Genomic DNA, 15,446 nt, shown 5'->3' with positions numbered 1-15,446 from the left:
CAAATAGTCCTTAAATTTGTATGGAAACAGAAAAGGCCCCGAAACTCCAAGGAACTGTTGAAAAGGAAAAATAAAGCTGGGGGCATCACAATGCCAGACTTCGAGCTGTACTACAAAGCTGTGATCACAAAGACAGCATGATACTGGCACAAAAACAGACACATAGATCAATGGAACAGAATAGAGAACCCAGAAATAGACCCTCGGCTCTTTGGGCAACTAATCTTTGATAAAGCAGGAAAAAACATCTGGTGGAAAAAAGACAGTCTCTTCAATAAATGATGCTGGGAAAATTGGACAGCTACATGCAAAAGAATGAAACTTGACCACTCTCTCACACCATAGACAAAGATAAACTCCAAATGGATGAAAGACCACGATGTGAGACAGGAATCCATCAAAATCCTAGAGGAGAACATAGGCAGCAACCTCTACGATATCGGCCAAAGCAACCTTTTTCATGACACATCTCCAAAGGCAAGAGAAACAAAAGATAAAATGAACTTGTGGGACTTCATCAAGATAAAAAGCTTCTGCACAGCCAAGGAAACAGTCAAAAAAAACTAAGAGGCAGCCCACAGAATGGGAGAATATATTTGCAAATGACACTACAGATAACGGACTGGTATCCGAGATCTACAAAGAACTTCTCAAACTCAAAACACAAGAAACAAATAAACAAAAAATGGGCAGAAGATATGAATAGACACTTTTCCAATGATGACATACAAATGGCTAACAGACACATGAAAAAATGTAAAATGATTAGCCATCAGGGAAATTCAAATCAAAACCACACTGAGAAACCAACTTACGCCAGTTAGAATGGCAAAAATAGACAAGGCAAGAAACAACAATTGTTGGAGAGGATGTGGAGAAAGGGGATCCCTCCTACATTGTTGGTGGGAATGCAAGTTGGTACAGCCACTCTGGAAAACAGTGTGGAGGTCCCTTAAAAAGTTAAAAATTGAGCTACCCTATGACCCAGCCATTGCACTACTGGGTGTTTACCCCAAAGATACAGACGTAGTGAAGAGAAGGGCCATATGCACCCCAATGTTCATAGCAACATTGTCCACAATAGCTAAATTGTGGAAGGAACCGAGATGCCCTTCAACAGACAAATGGCTAAAGAAGCTGTGGTCCATATATACAATGGAATATTACTCAGCTATCAGAAAGAACAAGTTCTCAACATTTGCTGCAACATGGACGGCACTGGAGGAGATAATGCTAAGTGAAATAAGTCAAGCAGAGAAAGACAATTATCATATGATTTCTCTCATCTATGGAACATAAGAACTAGGATGATCGGTAGGGGAAGAAAGGGATAAAGAAAGGGGGGGTAATCAGAAGGGGGAATGAAACATGAGAGACTATGGACTATGAGAAACAAACTGAGGGCCTCAGAGGGGAGGGGGGTGGGGGAATGGGATAGACCGGTGATGGAGTAAGGAGGGCACGTATTGCATGGTGCACTGGGTGTTATGCGCAACTAATGAATCATTGAACTTTACATCAGAAACCGGGGATGTACTGTATGGTAACTAACATAATATAATAAAAAATCATTAAAAAAATAAAATAAAATAAAATAAAATAAATAAATAAAACATATGGTATTCTCAAAACGGTTTCTAATTAGTTTCAAAGGGTAGCAGATCACTGCCTATTTTGTTCATTTATTTAGTTAACTTTACTCCTTCCTTCTCTCTCAGAAATTATAAATGCCTCTAGAAAAAAATCCAAATTTCCCTTAACAGTCCAAGCCTTTATCTCATAAATTTCTAGATGAGGACAATGTTAATGTACTGATTGAGTGTGTCCCCTCAAAATTCTTATGTTGAAGTCCTAACCCAGAGTGTGACTGTATTTGGAAAAGGGTACTCTAAGGAAATAATTAAGGTTAAATGAGGTCATAAGGTGGGGCATTGGTCAGATAGCACTAATGCCCATCCAAGAAAAACACCAGAGAACATTCTTTTCTCTCTCTTTCTTTGTACTTGCTCAGAGGCAAGGCTGCGTGAAGACCAAGTGGCCTTCTGCATGCCAGGAAGAGTGCTTTCACCAGAAACTGACCCTGCAAGACCTTGATCTGGGACTTCTAGTCTCCAGAACTATGAGAAAATAAATTTCTGTTGTTTAAGACTCCCAGACTATGGTGTTTAGTTATGGCAGCCCAAACTAATTCATAATTACTGATTAGTAACTAATAGCCCAAATTGACTAATACAGGTAGGAATGTAAACTCAGGGACTGAAAATGGCTCTAGTACTTATGCTGTATATGTTGGGATATTATCAGAACCACCTTAACAGAAACATGTCGATTAATTTATTCAAATAATTAAATAATATTGAGTTACAAGGGAAGGGTAAGGGACAGGATATTCTTGCCTTCTTTGAGTGATTAATAATATTTTGGGATACGAAAATATATAAATATGTACATGTATATGTATATAACCATGCCCCAAAAATTGTGTGGCAAATACAGCCATAGAAATTTTAAAAGGAAGAGGCTTTTTGGTTTAGGGTGGTTTTGTTTTTGTTTTTTAACCTTTTCACTTTCATTTGCTGCTTCGTGAAATGTCACAGTATTAGAATAAATATAATGAATCCCAAAAAATCAGCAAGTCTTGCTAGAATTCTTAAATCATGTAGATGAAAGACTTAATTCTTTCAAACCTTAAAGATGAGATAATGATGACTATGTTTATTACTCATAAAAGAAAAATACCAGCTTTGTTAAATCAATCAAGGTTATATAATAAGAGAATTTTTTTAAGTGAACTTTAAGTTCAAGTTAAGACCATTCACTGGGAATTGACTTACATAATGATTAAACAAGGAAAATGTAACATACACTACATAATGTGCATCATTTAAGAAAACATTAATATCCTTTGGATTGCTGATTTATTATAGCTGCTGCTAGAGTTAGAATTCTCTAAAATAGAAAATCATAACTATATAAACAATATCTATATCTCACGTGGTTATAACAAAAGCATCCCTTTAAAAAAATCTAACCTATTCTGAATTTCATAACATTGACAGTATGATCAAACCCTACATTTTAGAGCCTGTGAATTTTTTTGCTTATGTAAGTTTCTATAGTTATAAAAAAATTTTTGATTTAAAAAAATAACCATTTCTCAAATACGTTATAAAAGCAAATCCTACCTCCTGTATTCCTAACTGGCCTCCACATTGTCATTCTTACTCCATTTGGACAAGATTATATAAATATATATACAATTTTAAATAAGGTTAATCCCTTGCCCAAAACTATCCAACGGTTTCCCATTGCATTTGGAATAAAGGCAAACTCCGTAAAAGGCCTCTAAAACCTTCCATAGCCCTACCCATGTCTCTAATCTCACCTCATACCACTGCACCCACACTCACTAAGCCACGCTTAATGGGCTTCTGTACATTCCTCCCAAGTCTCTGGCTCTTTCCTGCCAAGATCTTCCCACATGCTTGTTCCCTCTGTTTATCCTCTCTCCTTGCCTGGTATCCTTCTAATCTCAGCTTAATGTCACCTCCCTCACCATTCACTTGAACGTAGGTCCATGCTGTGTTCTCTTTCAGCCTCTGCTCAAGTGTCACCTACTCGGACCACATTACTGAAAACTGCAATCTCCTATTTCCCACTCCACAACCCTTCCTCTCTTTAGTTTGCCCCCTAGCATTTATCACTTTCTAGGTTACTTTAAAATGAACTTATTTAATTTGTTTATTGCCTACCTCTAGAATATAAGCACCAAGAAGGCAGGGATCTTTGTCTGGTTCACTGCTGGATCCCCAACGCCTAGTACAATGCCCGGCACGTGTAAGTACTCAGTAGCTCCTTCCTTCATAGCACTTGTTTGTGTATTGACTTAATGACTCATTGAAAGTTTCTCTCTCTCTCTCCATAAGCACAGAATTCCTATGTATTTTATTCACCACTATATAGCCTATGGCTACTGCAATGCTGGGCACATAGTAGGCATTCAATAAAAGTTGTTGTGTAAATAAACAAATACCTAAATCGTGTGAGAGGTTAAATTGCTAAGGTCCATGTCAATGGTTAAGGTTTGTGTTTCTCTTATAGTCAGTCTCTTTAAAGATGGGACAGATACTGTACTTACCAACTGGCCCAGGTCTACTTTCCCAAATGTAACATTAACAATTATTGAAAATACAAGGATAATAAACCCTTGAATTCTTTCAATACCAAATACTCATTGAAAATTTGCTCTGGGGCACCTGGGTGGCTCAGACGGTTAAGTGTCTGCCTTTGACTCAGGTCATAATCTCAGGGTGCTGGGATCCAGCCCCTCGGAGCCCCAAGTCAGGCTCCCTGCTCAGCGGGGAGTCTGCTTCTCCCTCTCCCTCTGACTCCTCCCCCCTGCTCATGCTGTCTCTCTCTCTCTCTCTTTCTCTCTCTCTCTCTCAAATAAAGAAATAGAAATCTTAAAATAGAAAAGAAAGAAAGAAAGTTTCTTCTATCCCAACCACCAGGCTAGTTGCTAGAGATAGAAAAATGAAAAAGAGACACATTACCCAAAGTCAGCAGGGAGCTTTCATTCTAATTGGGGAAACAGATAATACACAAGAAAACAAATAAATAAAAAATATAAATGGGTGGTTGAACCTGCATTAAATAGGAAAGGCCACTCTACAGTGGTAAGAGCTGAGCTAAGACCTGAAAGAAAAGAAGGAGCCAATTATGTGAAAAGCTGAGGATAGAACATTTCAGACAAAGGTGGCAGCAAATATACAGGCCCTGGGATGAAAAAAATAGGATCTGTCTCCCTGGAAAGTCCTGAGAGAGAAGTGAGAGATGGGCTGAGATGGAAGAGGCAGGCAGGGCCAGATGCTCAGACCCTGGAGGACAGAAGGAGTCTTAAATTTATTCTAACAGCAATGGGAAGCGATAGAAAGTCTTGAGATAGGAGAGTGGGTGGTTGATTTATAAAGGTTACACTGACTGCTAAAGCAAAGGATAGATTTGAGACTCGAGGCTGTGGGGAAAGCACAATCTGGTGGTTTGAACTACAACGCTGGTCGTGGAAATGGGAAGAGAAAGCGCTATCTAAGGCACAAGTGCAAAAGTGTTTCAAATATAAATATATATAGCTTAGTAATGCACCTCCCTTGGTCAATTCTTGGTTCTCATCTTACTTGGCCCATCAGCAGGATTTGCCACTGTTAATCAATCATTCATTCCTACTTTGAAATGGTTTCTGTACCAGACTTTCAGCACACCACACACTTAGGTTTTCCTCCTACTTCCCTGGCCACTCCCTTCTTAGTCTCTGACATTTTCTTATCTCCTCTACTTTCAATGTTGGAGTGTAGCAGAGTTCAGTCCTTGGACTCTCCTTTTCTCCATCTACACTCACTCCCTTAGCTATTCTATCAAGTGTCATGATTTAAATATCAATAATATGCTGACGAATCCGAAATGCATATCTCCTTTGACCTCCAGACTCAAATGACCAACTACCTATGTAATAGCTCTGCTTGAATGTTGAATTACATTTCAATCTTCATATATCTAAAACTAAATTCTTGGGATGCCTGGCTGGCTCAGTCAGTGGAGCATGTGACTCTTGATCTTGGGGCTGTAGGTTCGATCCTCACATTGGGTGTAGAGATTACTTAAGAATATATATATATATATTTAAGAACATATATATATAAGAATATATATATATATAGGAATATATATATATAACAAAACAAAACAAAAAACCCTAAACTCTTGATCTGCCTCTCTCCTACCAGAAACCTGTTCTTCCCACAGTCTCAGTCCCATCCCAGGAACCTCACACTTCCCATTCTCCCTTGTGGCCAACTCTTCCTACAGAAATCTTCATCACTTGCTACTATATCTCTTTCTTATCTTTCTTGAAGGCCACTTTTTCCAATTTACCCTGACCATGCTCCCAGCCACACCCATGTTAAATTTCAACACCATACCATATCTTCCATCCCCACATTCTGCTCTAATTTTCTCCCTAGCACTTCTTTCCCTGTAAAACGATTTCTTTACTTATTTGTTTAGTAGCTGTCCGTAGTAACAAAAATATATGCTCCATGAGGATACAAATTGTTCTATCTTTTGTTAATTTGGTGTTTTCCTAGTTCCTAGAATGGTACCTGATATATAGTAGGTGTTAATAAATAATTAAATGCATTAATGAAAAACAAATGTAAGTTAAAACTATGTCTTCATATTAAATGCATGAATGAAAAATAAAAGTTGAAATTATTCACTCTTCTGGTATTTTTTGACATTTGTCTACATTTGTACCTGTTCAGTTTGCAAGGTATTTTGACTGGAAAAGAAAGATGGTAACATAATCAGGAAAAAAAACTTAAAAATAGGTAGTTTGTCGCTCAATAGTAACACAGGGATAAAACTCCCAAAAAGGTAAACATGTATGCAAAATGAGTCACAAAATGAGTAAAAAAATTATTGTGACCCTAACAACAACATAAAAAGGAATTAAAGAATTAAAGTATAAAAAGGAATTAAAGTGCACGTGTTCACAGAATCACATACTTCATGGCATCAAGAACTAACTTTTTCAAGAACCGAAGCTACCTCAAAGTTATTTCTTTTTCCTCATATACAAAATTGTACCCACAACATGGAAAGTTGTGAAACCCCTGAGTCCCTGAGTGAGTAAAAAATTTATGGGCATGGAGTAGCTTAGCGACTGGGGAACACTCAGAAGGAACGGTGAGTTATGAAACACTTCTGTGTTTATATTTATTTTGACCCGAGCAGGAAGCCAAGGTATAGCATTTCCCAGGAATTATGGATTGTAAGAGCGATGAGTCTCCACTTCTTACACTTTGTTTTTATCTCCAGGTCCGCAACACTGACCCAGCTCTGGCATCGCCGTGGGCATCCTCGAGGGCATCTCCTCAGGCCCCAAGAGTTGCCCTTCTCCGGCCGGCGCCCTCCCCAGCGCCCTGCCTCTGCTTACCAGAGACGGTGGAATTCATGCTTCTGTTCCTCCGTTATCGCTAACGCCTTCTTTCTCCTCATAAAGCCTAGTAATTCCCGAATTTCCCTCTCGCAGGAGGCCAGGAGCGGGTTTTTAGCGTCCAGTGGCCCATAAAACACGGCGAGGGGCAATGAGTTCTCGAGGCACGCGGAGCGAGGCACTGGGCTCGGGGAGCTCTCCTTCGACTCCAGGGGCGACTTCGAGAGTGCGTTCGAGGTCGGGGGCGGGGTCGGCGGAGGTCCTGGCGGGGACATGGATGTGGGAGACAGGTTGAGCGGAGAGGTCGAGGAGGTGCCTAGAGCCGCCATATTGACGAGACGCCGGCCCGCCAGAAATGTGTGTACACGCGGTTGCCTGGCGACGGTCTCGTGGCAACCAGGCTTCCAGCGCGCTTTCGGGGAAACACAGCGGCCCCTGGAGGGCAAAGGAAGAAAGAACCCGGTCCAGAAAGCAAAAAGCCCCTCCTGGGGGCTTTTTTGCCCTCTTCTCGGGCACTGCTGTATGAGAGAAGAATAGAGAGAAGGTTTTGGACAGAGAGCCAGCGTAGAGTAAAGCCAAAAACTTACGATTACAAATTCAGACTATATTCGTTTTCCATTTCGGCCACTTAATGATGATAATGATCATTACTGTGTGCCAGGCATGTTCTAAGCATTTGAAAAATAATCTCATTTAATCATAACAGCTTTACCACTTAGGGTATTATAAGTATCTCCATTTCGCGGTTTAAGAAATCAAAGTTTACAGGGGCGCCTGGGTGGCACAGCGGTTAAGCGTCTGCCTTCGGCTCAGGGCGTGATCCCGGCGTTGTGGGATCGGGCCCCACCATCAGGCTCCTCTGCTATGAGCCTGCTTCTTCCTCTCCCACTCCCCCTGCTTGTTCCCTCTCTCACTGGCTGTCTCTATCTCTGTTGAATAAATGAATAAAATCTTTAAAAAAAAAAAAAAGAAAAGAAAGAAAGAAATCAAAGTTTAGAGACCAAGGTCAGAGTAAACTGTAGCCTCAGGGACCAGATCTCAGCCTTCTGACTCCAAAGCCTGTGCTCAAAATGAGTAAGTTTCACTGGTACTCCTCAAAAAAAAAAACTAAGCTTATCAATCAAATCAAAATTAGGAACATATCTGACAACCAGTTTAAGAATCAAGTACATGGCGGGGGAGGGTGCCTGGGTGGCTCAGTCGTTAAGCCTCTGCCTTGGGCTCAGGTCCTAGGATGGAGCCCCACATGGGACAACCAGCTCAGCCAGGAGTCGGCTTCTCCCTCTCCCTCTGCCACTCCCCTTGCTTGTGCTCTCCCGCTCTCTCACTCTCTCAAATAAATAAATGAAATTTTAAAAAAATTAAGTACATGCAAATGACTCATTCTCTTCCCTCTATTTGTACCTTGAGGTCTGTAACTATGGAAATGATGGCTGTGCCTAACAATTAGGGTTACATTATAGTTCTCCATTTGTATTTCATCTTTATTCTAATTATCACTATATTCTAAATTAATAAGCATTTCACTCAACATTAACTGCCCGACATTAATGCATACTAGGGGCTTGAAGTGTTAACTCTCAAAATACTTTAAACATTTTAAACAGTTTTAGGAAACTTGCTTCTGATGGGAAAAATAAAGGCCTTAAGGAAAGTATATGGGGGCAAGGGAAGTTCTTCTTTCCCTGTATATTATGGGCAACAGTAAGTTTATTTATTTATTCACTTAAGGTCTAAGTTTCTAACTCATAGGGAACCTGCTTGTTTTATAAATTATGCAATGCCAAAAATCATCTAAGAGAAGAATCAGAAATATTTGATGTCTTAGGAAAATAGGTCTTTAACACTGAAAAGTGTTACTGGTTCTGTCACACATAAAAATAAATAAAGATAGTGACCCTAACACTGTGAGCCCAATTTCCCACTTAAGATTAAGAAGATTATTGGACCACAGCCTGATTTCTTTCGGGTCTGACCTAATTTCTTGCAGGCTCTGCTGGCCTGTGCTAATTTATGAGGCTGGCCTAATATGTCATGTGTACTATACTCTAATATTCTTTGAAGGAAAACGATGATGATTTTGCTTTTCAAGACAGGTAATGAGGACCCAAGAACTTTCTTGGCAGGCAGTGAGTTGCCTTGACACCTCACTGTAGGAGTTCAATTCTCCAGTCGGGATATACAAATATCATTCTTTGATTAAGATTTTATCTTGTCTCTAAGTGAGCAGTAAAAATGTTAAGACCTTGAAGAATTTCGTCCAAAAGAAGTAATTCATTGTTGGGACATTTACAAAAAGTATTAATAGATCTTCTAGTTTTAAAAAATCAGCTGGGTAAATTCTTTCTCTTCTCATCTTCTCCTTGTTCTCACATAACAGACTTGTCTATTTTAGATCAAAAGCTGATGTAATTTGCCACTGAGTACTATCTATTATATTGATGAAAGTGAAACTGCAGGATAAAATTAAATTAAAGTGGTCAGAGAGGAGGAAGGAAAGGAAAAAGAAAACAGATGAAGTGGGGTTTTTCCCCCTGATCTGTCTCCTCTCACAAACAACCTTACTAAGAGTGCAGGCACTTACATTTCAATGTCACTGGTGAAAGAAAATGTGGCTTATTAAGTTCAGATACCTGAATTATGTATCTTAGTCATAGCATTGCATCTTAGTCATTTTCCTCCTTGCAAATACAAAGTTGACAATGCTTCACTCGCAGTAGTTTTTAAAAGCTTGTCTGAATATTTAAATGGCTGCTGTACTCTGAATCATCATCCTCCTAAGATGGAAGTTTCCATTTTGTTCAGTTTAAATTATAGTCGAAAGCTTTTTTTAACATTTTTGAGGTGTTATCTTTCTTGTAATGAGATGCAGCTATTAGAATATCTTTTCTACTCCCTTGTCACTTCACTTTATTCTTTCCACTGTAGTGAAAGAATGGAGCTCTGCAACTATTGTGTCTGGTGGGACTAAATAATGTAAATAGCTTCCTTATAAATAATGTAAATTGCTGTTTCCTTATAATTAGTGTCTTTGGAGGCTGCAGGGATTCTTTTTGCTCATTCAAAAGTCTTTATCATCTAAAGTTACTGTTACAGAAGGAACAAATAAGGTTAGGACTCTTTCTATTCCTAATTAAGTTGTTAATCATTTGGATTGTCTCAAATATGTACCTATATATGGTTTTTAAAAAGAAAAAAAAAGCACAAAGATCTCCTTTTCCCACCCCACCACCCAATATTTAAGCTTTTTAAAAAACTTCTTCATCCTTTCATTTAGACCAACGCAACAATTTCTTTAGTGTGTCATACAATGCATAGGTGAATCCACATTCCTTATAAGAAGCAGATGACATACAACTAACGATGATAAAAAGGTATGCTGTGAAATGTGCTGGGATAAAGATTTGAAACATGCTGTCGGAGTCCCAAGATGAAGCCTGGAACTGGAGAAAGACAAAATGATTCTGGAGAAGGGGATATGCTTGCCCTGGACTGTCCCTGTTCCTCATTAACAGAAAGCCCCTTGCAACAGAGATTTGCTTCTCTACTGTGATAACCCAGCACCCGGGCCTGGAGCCTGGCACAGAGTAGTATGGCTTAACAAATCTTTGTTGGAACGAGTGAATGGAAAAAAGTAAGCCAGAGAACATTTAAAAGGATATTGCTGATTGGGAAAAAAAAGCCTGAGTAAGGTACAAAGTTATAAACATACACGGCGAGTTAAATAAATCATCTGTCTACTGTGATGAACCAAAGACTACAGTGGATCCAGGGGCAAAAGGTGAGGCAGAAAGAGAAGTGTGATCAAACATAGTGGGTAGTTGGAAGGTGTGCTAAGACATTTTGACTTAGGGGCACCTGGGTGGCTCAGTCATTAAGCATCTGCCTTCGGCTCAGGGCATGATCCCGGAGTCCTGGGATCAAGCTCCGCATCGGGTTCCTCCGATAGGAGCCTGCTTCTTCCTCTCTCACTCCCCCTGCTTGTGGTCCCTCTCTCGCTGACTGTCTCTCTCTCTGTCAAATAAATAAATAAAATTCTTTAAAAAAAAAAAAAAGACATTTTGACTTAGTTCTTTTTTTTTTTTTTAGATTTTATTTTATTTATTTGACAGAGAGAGACAGCTAGAGAGGAAACACAAGCAAGGGGAGTGTGAGAGGGAGAAGCAGGCTTCCCGCGGAGCAGGAAGCCCGATGGGGGGGCTCGATCCCAGGACCCTGGGATCATGACCTAAGCCGAAGGCAGATGCCCAATGGCTGAGCCACCCAGGCATCCCTTGACTTAGTTCTGAATTCAGTAGGAAGCCTTGGTTAGAAAAACAGTATAATTAAAAACAGTATGGATTAAAAGCCCAAATTCTGGAACCAGAAAGCATGGTTTGAATTCCCACTTCTTCCAAGTTGCTTGACTTCACTCTGCTGTGGTTTCCTCATCTGTAGGATAGAGTGAAATAATAATCCTACTTAACTCAGTTTTGTTTGATTTAGAATTAAATGAATTAATATGTATAAAACCCATAAAATAGTGACTGGCACATAGTAAGGGCTATATAAATGTTTGCTAATGTATTTATTCACTTGGGAACCGTCAAAAGTTCCTAAACAGAAAAGAACACAATCCAGCCTGTATTTTATGTATTTTGGAAGGAAAACTATGATAGCAGAATAAAAGATGGATTGGAATAAAGAAGGTTACATTTGATCTCAGCTGCATAAATCATCACAATGATTATATACTGTCAGCCATGAGACAGAAGTAGCCAAACTAAAAACATGGATAGACACTGAGGCAGAATCCATAGGAAACTAAATTCTAATCAATACAATAAAAGGAGAGTCACAGAGTAATATGTAATTTATATAATAATTATGTATACAATAAATATGTAATATATATAAAATACTTGTAAAAATAGTAGAAGAAATTCATGCACTTATTATTCTAACATGAATTTATGGTCTTGAAGTAAAGGCTTTTCTAAAAGGTACAAAAGTAAAAGAAAAGAAAATACTAATGAACTTGAATACATTAAGATACATTTTTGGAAGGGTGAAAGATAGCACAGCAAAAGTAGAAAAGCCACACACTGGAAAAATATATCTGTAATGGATAACCTACTGTGTGAGCACCATGTCAATAAATATCAACAGCAGGTTCGGATAAAGATACTGCTTGGGTAAATCAAACAGGTTTACTTGTTACAGGCTACCAACGGAAGTCAGTGTGGTCAGGACATATAACAAAGAGATCAGCAACATTATCCAGGGCAGATGGGAATATCTGTTTCCAAAATCTAAAATCTTGACCTGTGGTACACAGCTCTAGATGTAATATCCCTGCATCTTCCAACTCTTTGAGGCTTGAACAAGTATCTGTAATTCCTCTGGAGTGCAGTATTGCTTCTAATTGAACACTTTGGTATGGACAGTTTCAGATACTTCTGCCTGGCCCATCTACCCATAACAACTCTGATGCCACAGGTTAGGGCTCTGCTAAATACTAAATCTCCTCTTCAAGGGTTGAGACCTGGAAATTAGATGAGGGCCCAGAATTTTCACTGCAGCAACTGCTATCATATTTTTGCTTACTATTTCTTGAATTTTCTGATTATACATATTGAGAACACTTTTGTTGCCTCCTTATCCATCTTGCCCCTATAAAACCATGATCCATTAGCCAACATTGGATACCCCTGTAGGTAAAGGTACCTTGGCTGTTGTCACTCTGGCCTACCTGTCCATTATGGTAATTACATCAGCAGCCTTTGTTAGCTGCTACCACCTGGCCTTTGCCACTCTAGAATTGCATCATCCCCACTAATATTATGAAGCTAACCTGCATGGCAGAACCCTCCACTATCAACCCTGACCTACAGAAGACAGAAACTGTCAAGCTTCTCCAAAGATCCTGGCGCACCTGTCATCACTGAATTCTTTCCATTCTCAGTGAAGCAAATACTCCCTGACCATCCCTGGGAACATAGCCGGCTGGTGGGTTCTCAGGACATACGTAAAAAAAAAAAAATCATTCTAACATTCCCACCTCTCTGAGCCTTCTGGTCTTTTCTTCAATATTATACCAAGGAAGTTCTGCCATCTTTACTTCATTCGATATAGAACATTATCAGATCCACACTTCAAGAAGCCACCCTGTTAAATTACTGGGAATCCTGAATTACAGCTAAGTACCCCCATATTAATGAAATCTACCCTGTTCAGCTTTGTATTCTGTCCTCCGGTCTAGCACACTCAAGATACACTCCTGTGCACATTCCCTCAGTGTCAGCTAACACCTATGAGCCAGGTCCTGCAATTCCTTTGGCATGTGGGCTATTTCTTCCCAGAGCAGAGTTTGTACTTTCCTGTTCAGGCTGCGCTGAAACCTGACTTTGGTTTTTAGCCAGAAGGTAATGAAGGGTATTGGGGCATATCTTGAAGAAAACAAGAATCATCTTGAAAGTCACCTGCTTCAGATTAGATTATTGTATGTTTCCCCCAGGCAAGCAGAGACTGTTTTTCTGTGGCAAATGGTTAGGGGCTATTTCTGCCAGCCTGGAAGGCTCAGAGTCACCTAAGAGCTCGAAATTCTTAGGCTTGTCTACCTAAATATCTCCATCTCAAGTCTCTGGGCCCCATTCTTTTCTCGGAATCTTTGCTATATGATCAGATCCTTGGCCTGATTTTCAGCAAAGTCTACCTGCATTTGCCCTGAGCTGCAATAAAGGCACTCAGATTTTCAGAGCATGACTTAAGTTGTCAAGTAACTGCCCTAAGACCAGACAAAGAGAGACAGAGAGAGAGAGAGAGAGAGAGAGAGTGTGTGTGTGTGTGTGTGTGTGTGTGTGTGTAAAAACTTTCTGCTAGACTTTCAATGCCTACAAAAGAAGCTGCATCACAATCCCTTTAATTAATACTGACCCCATACTGACTAAACATGATAGATTTTTGATCTTCCAAAACCTTGTTGTATCTGCATCTCATCACAATTAAACTATGGGGGAGTAGCATCTGGGTGGCTCAGTTGGTTAAGAGTCTGCCTTCAGTCCAGGTCATGATCCCAGGGGCCTGAGATCGAGGCCCACATCAGGCTCCTTGCTCAGTGGGAAGTCTCCTTCTCCTTTTTACCACACCAGCTACCACTGCAGTTGGCTCACTACTGCTTTCAGACAGTGGGCAATTCACCTCTAAAATCCCATCCTGAGGCTCCACTTTTTATAGCTCACTCCTCTATGTTAACCTGGATTTCCTAGAAAACAGTTTTAGCAAAAGCCTAAGTGCTCATACTTTATTTGATAATGCAACTCCCTGAGGCAAGAATGAGGGAAATGAGGGGCACCTGGGTGGCACAGCGGTTAAGCGCCTGCCTTCAGCTCAGGGCGTGGTCCTGGCGTTCTGGGACCGAGGCCCGCATCAGGCTCCTCGCTGGGAGCCTGCTTTTTCCTCTCCCACTCCCCCTGCCTGTGTTCCCTCTCTCGCTGGCTGTCTCTCTCTGTCAAATAAATAAATAAAAATCTTTAAAAAAAAAAAAAAAAAAACTGGGGGCGCCTGGGTGGCACAGCGGTTAAGCGTCTGCCTTCGGCTCAGGGTGTGATCCCGGCGTTCTGGGATCGAGCCCCGCATCAGGCTCCTCTGCTATGAGCCTGGTTCTTTCTCCCACTCCCCCTGTTTGTGTTCCCTCTCTCGCTGGCTGTCTCTACCTCTGTCAAATAAATAAATAAAATCTTTAAAAAAAAAATGAAGAATGAGGGAAATGGGAAGTCAGACAGGGACTGTAACGATTAATTTTATGTGTCCACTTGACTGGGCTAAATGATGCCCAGTTAGCTAGCAAAATATTTTTTCTGGTGTGTCTGTGAGAGTGTTTCTGGAAAATATTTGATAGACTGAGTAAAGAAGTTCATCTCACCAGTGTGGGTGGATAACCATTAGTCCACTGAGATTCCAAATAAAACAAAAATACAAAGAAAGGGTGAATTTGGTCTCTGCTAGAGCTGGGACATCCATTTTCTCCTGCCTTGGACATTAGCTTAGCATTCCTGGTTCTTGGGCTTTTGGTCTTGACCTGGAATTTAAACCACTGATAACTTAAGTTCTCAGGACGTGGGACTTGGACTGAGCTATATAAACCACTGGCTTTCCTGGTTTTCTCATTTGCAGATGGCAGATCATGGAACATATCAGCCTCCATAATCATGTGAGTTAATTTGTTATATATATTCTATTGATCCTGTTTCTCTGGAGAACCCTGACTAATACAAATATTGGTACTAAAACATGTCACTGCTATATAAATACCTTAAACTGTGGAAGTGACTTTGAATCTGAGTGATAGGTAGAAGTTAGAAGACTTTCGAAGTGCACGTTAGAAAAAGTCTACATTGCTGTGAACGACTGTTAAAAGAGGAATTCTAGTGAGCGCTCAAAAAGAAGAGAGCTATAGAGAAAGCCTCAGTCTTCT

The 15,446-nt window shown here is 40.1% G+C and overlaps 1 protein-coding gene across 1 annotated transcript in view; it reads right to left on the bottom strand.

Moving 5' to 3' along the window:
- The window catches only part of CFAP54 (cilia and flagella associated protein 54), a 211,608-nt gene extending 204,278 nt beyond the window's left edge, over positions 1–7,330 (bottom strand). The window contains exon 1 of the mRNA XM_034643671.1: positions 6,992–7,330. Within this exon, the coding sequence (XP_034499562.1) occupies positions 6,992–7,320 (329 nt within the window). The 5' untranslated portion in view covers positions 7,321–7,330. The remainder of the gene's footprint in view (positions 1–6,991) is intronic.
- Positions 7,331–15,446: the final 8,116 nt, after the last annotated feature.

This window comes from Ailuropoda melanoleuca, chromosome 15, assembly GCF_002007445.2.
Source record: "Ailuropoda melanoleuca isolate Jingjing chromosome 15, ASM200744v2, whole genome shotgun sequence".
Taxonomy (NCBI): Eukaryota; Metazoa; Chordata; class Mammalia; order Carnivora; family Ursidae; genus Ailuropoda; species Ailuropoda melanoleuca.
The sequence above is the reverse complement of the archived record's forward strand: the minus strand, read 5'-3'. Positions and strand labels throughout refer to the sequence as shown.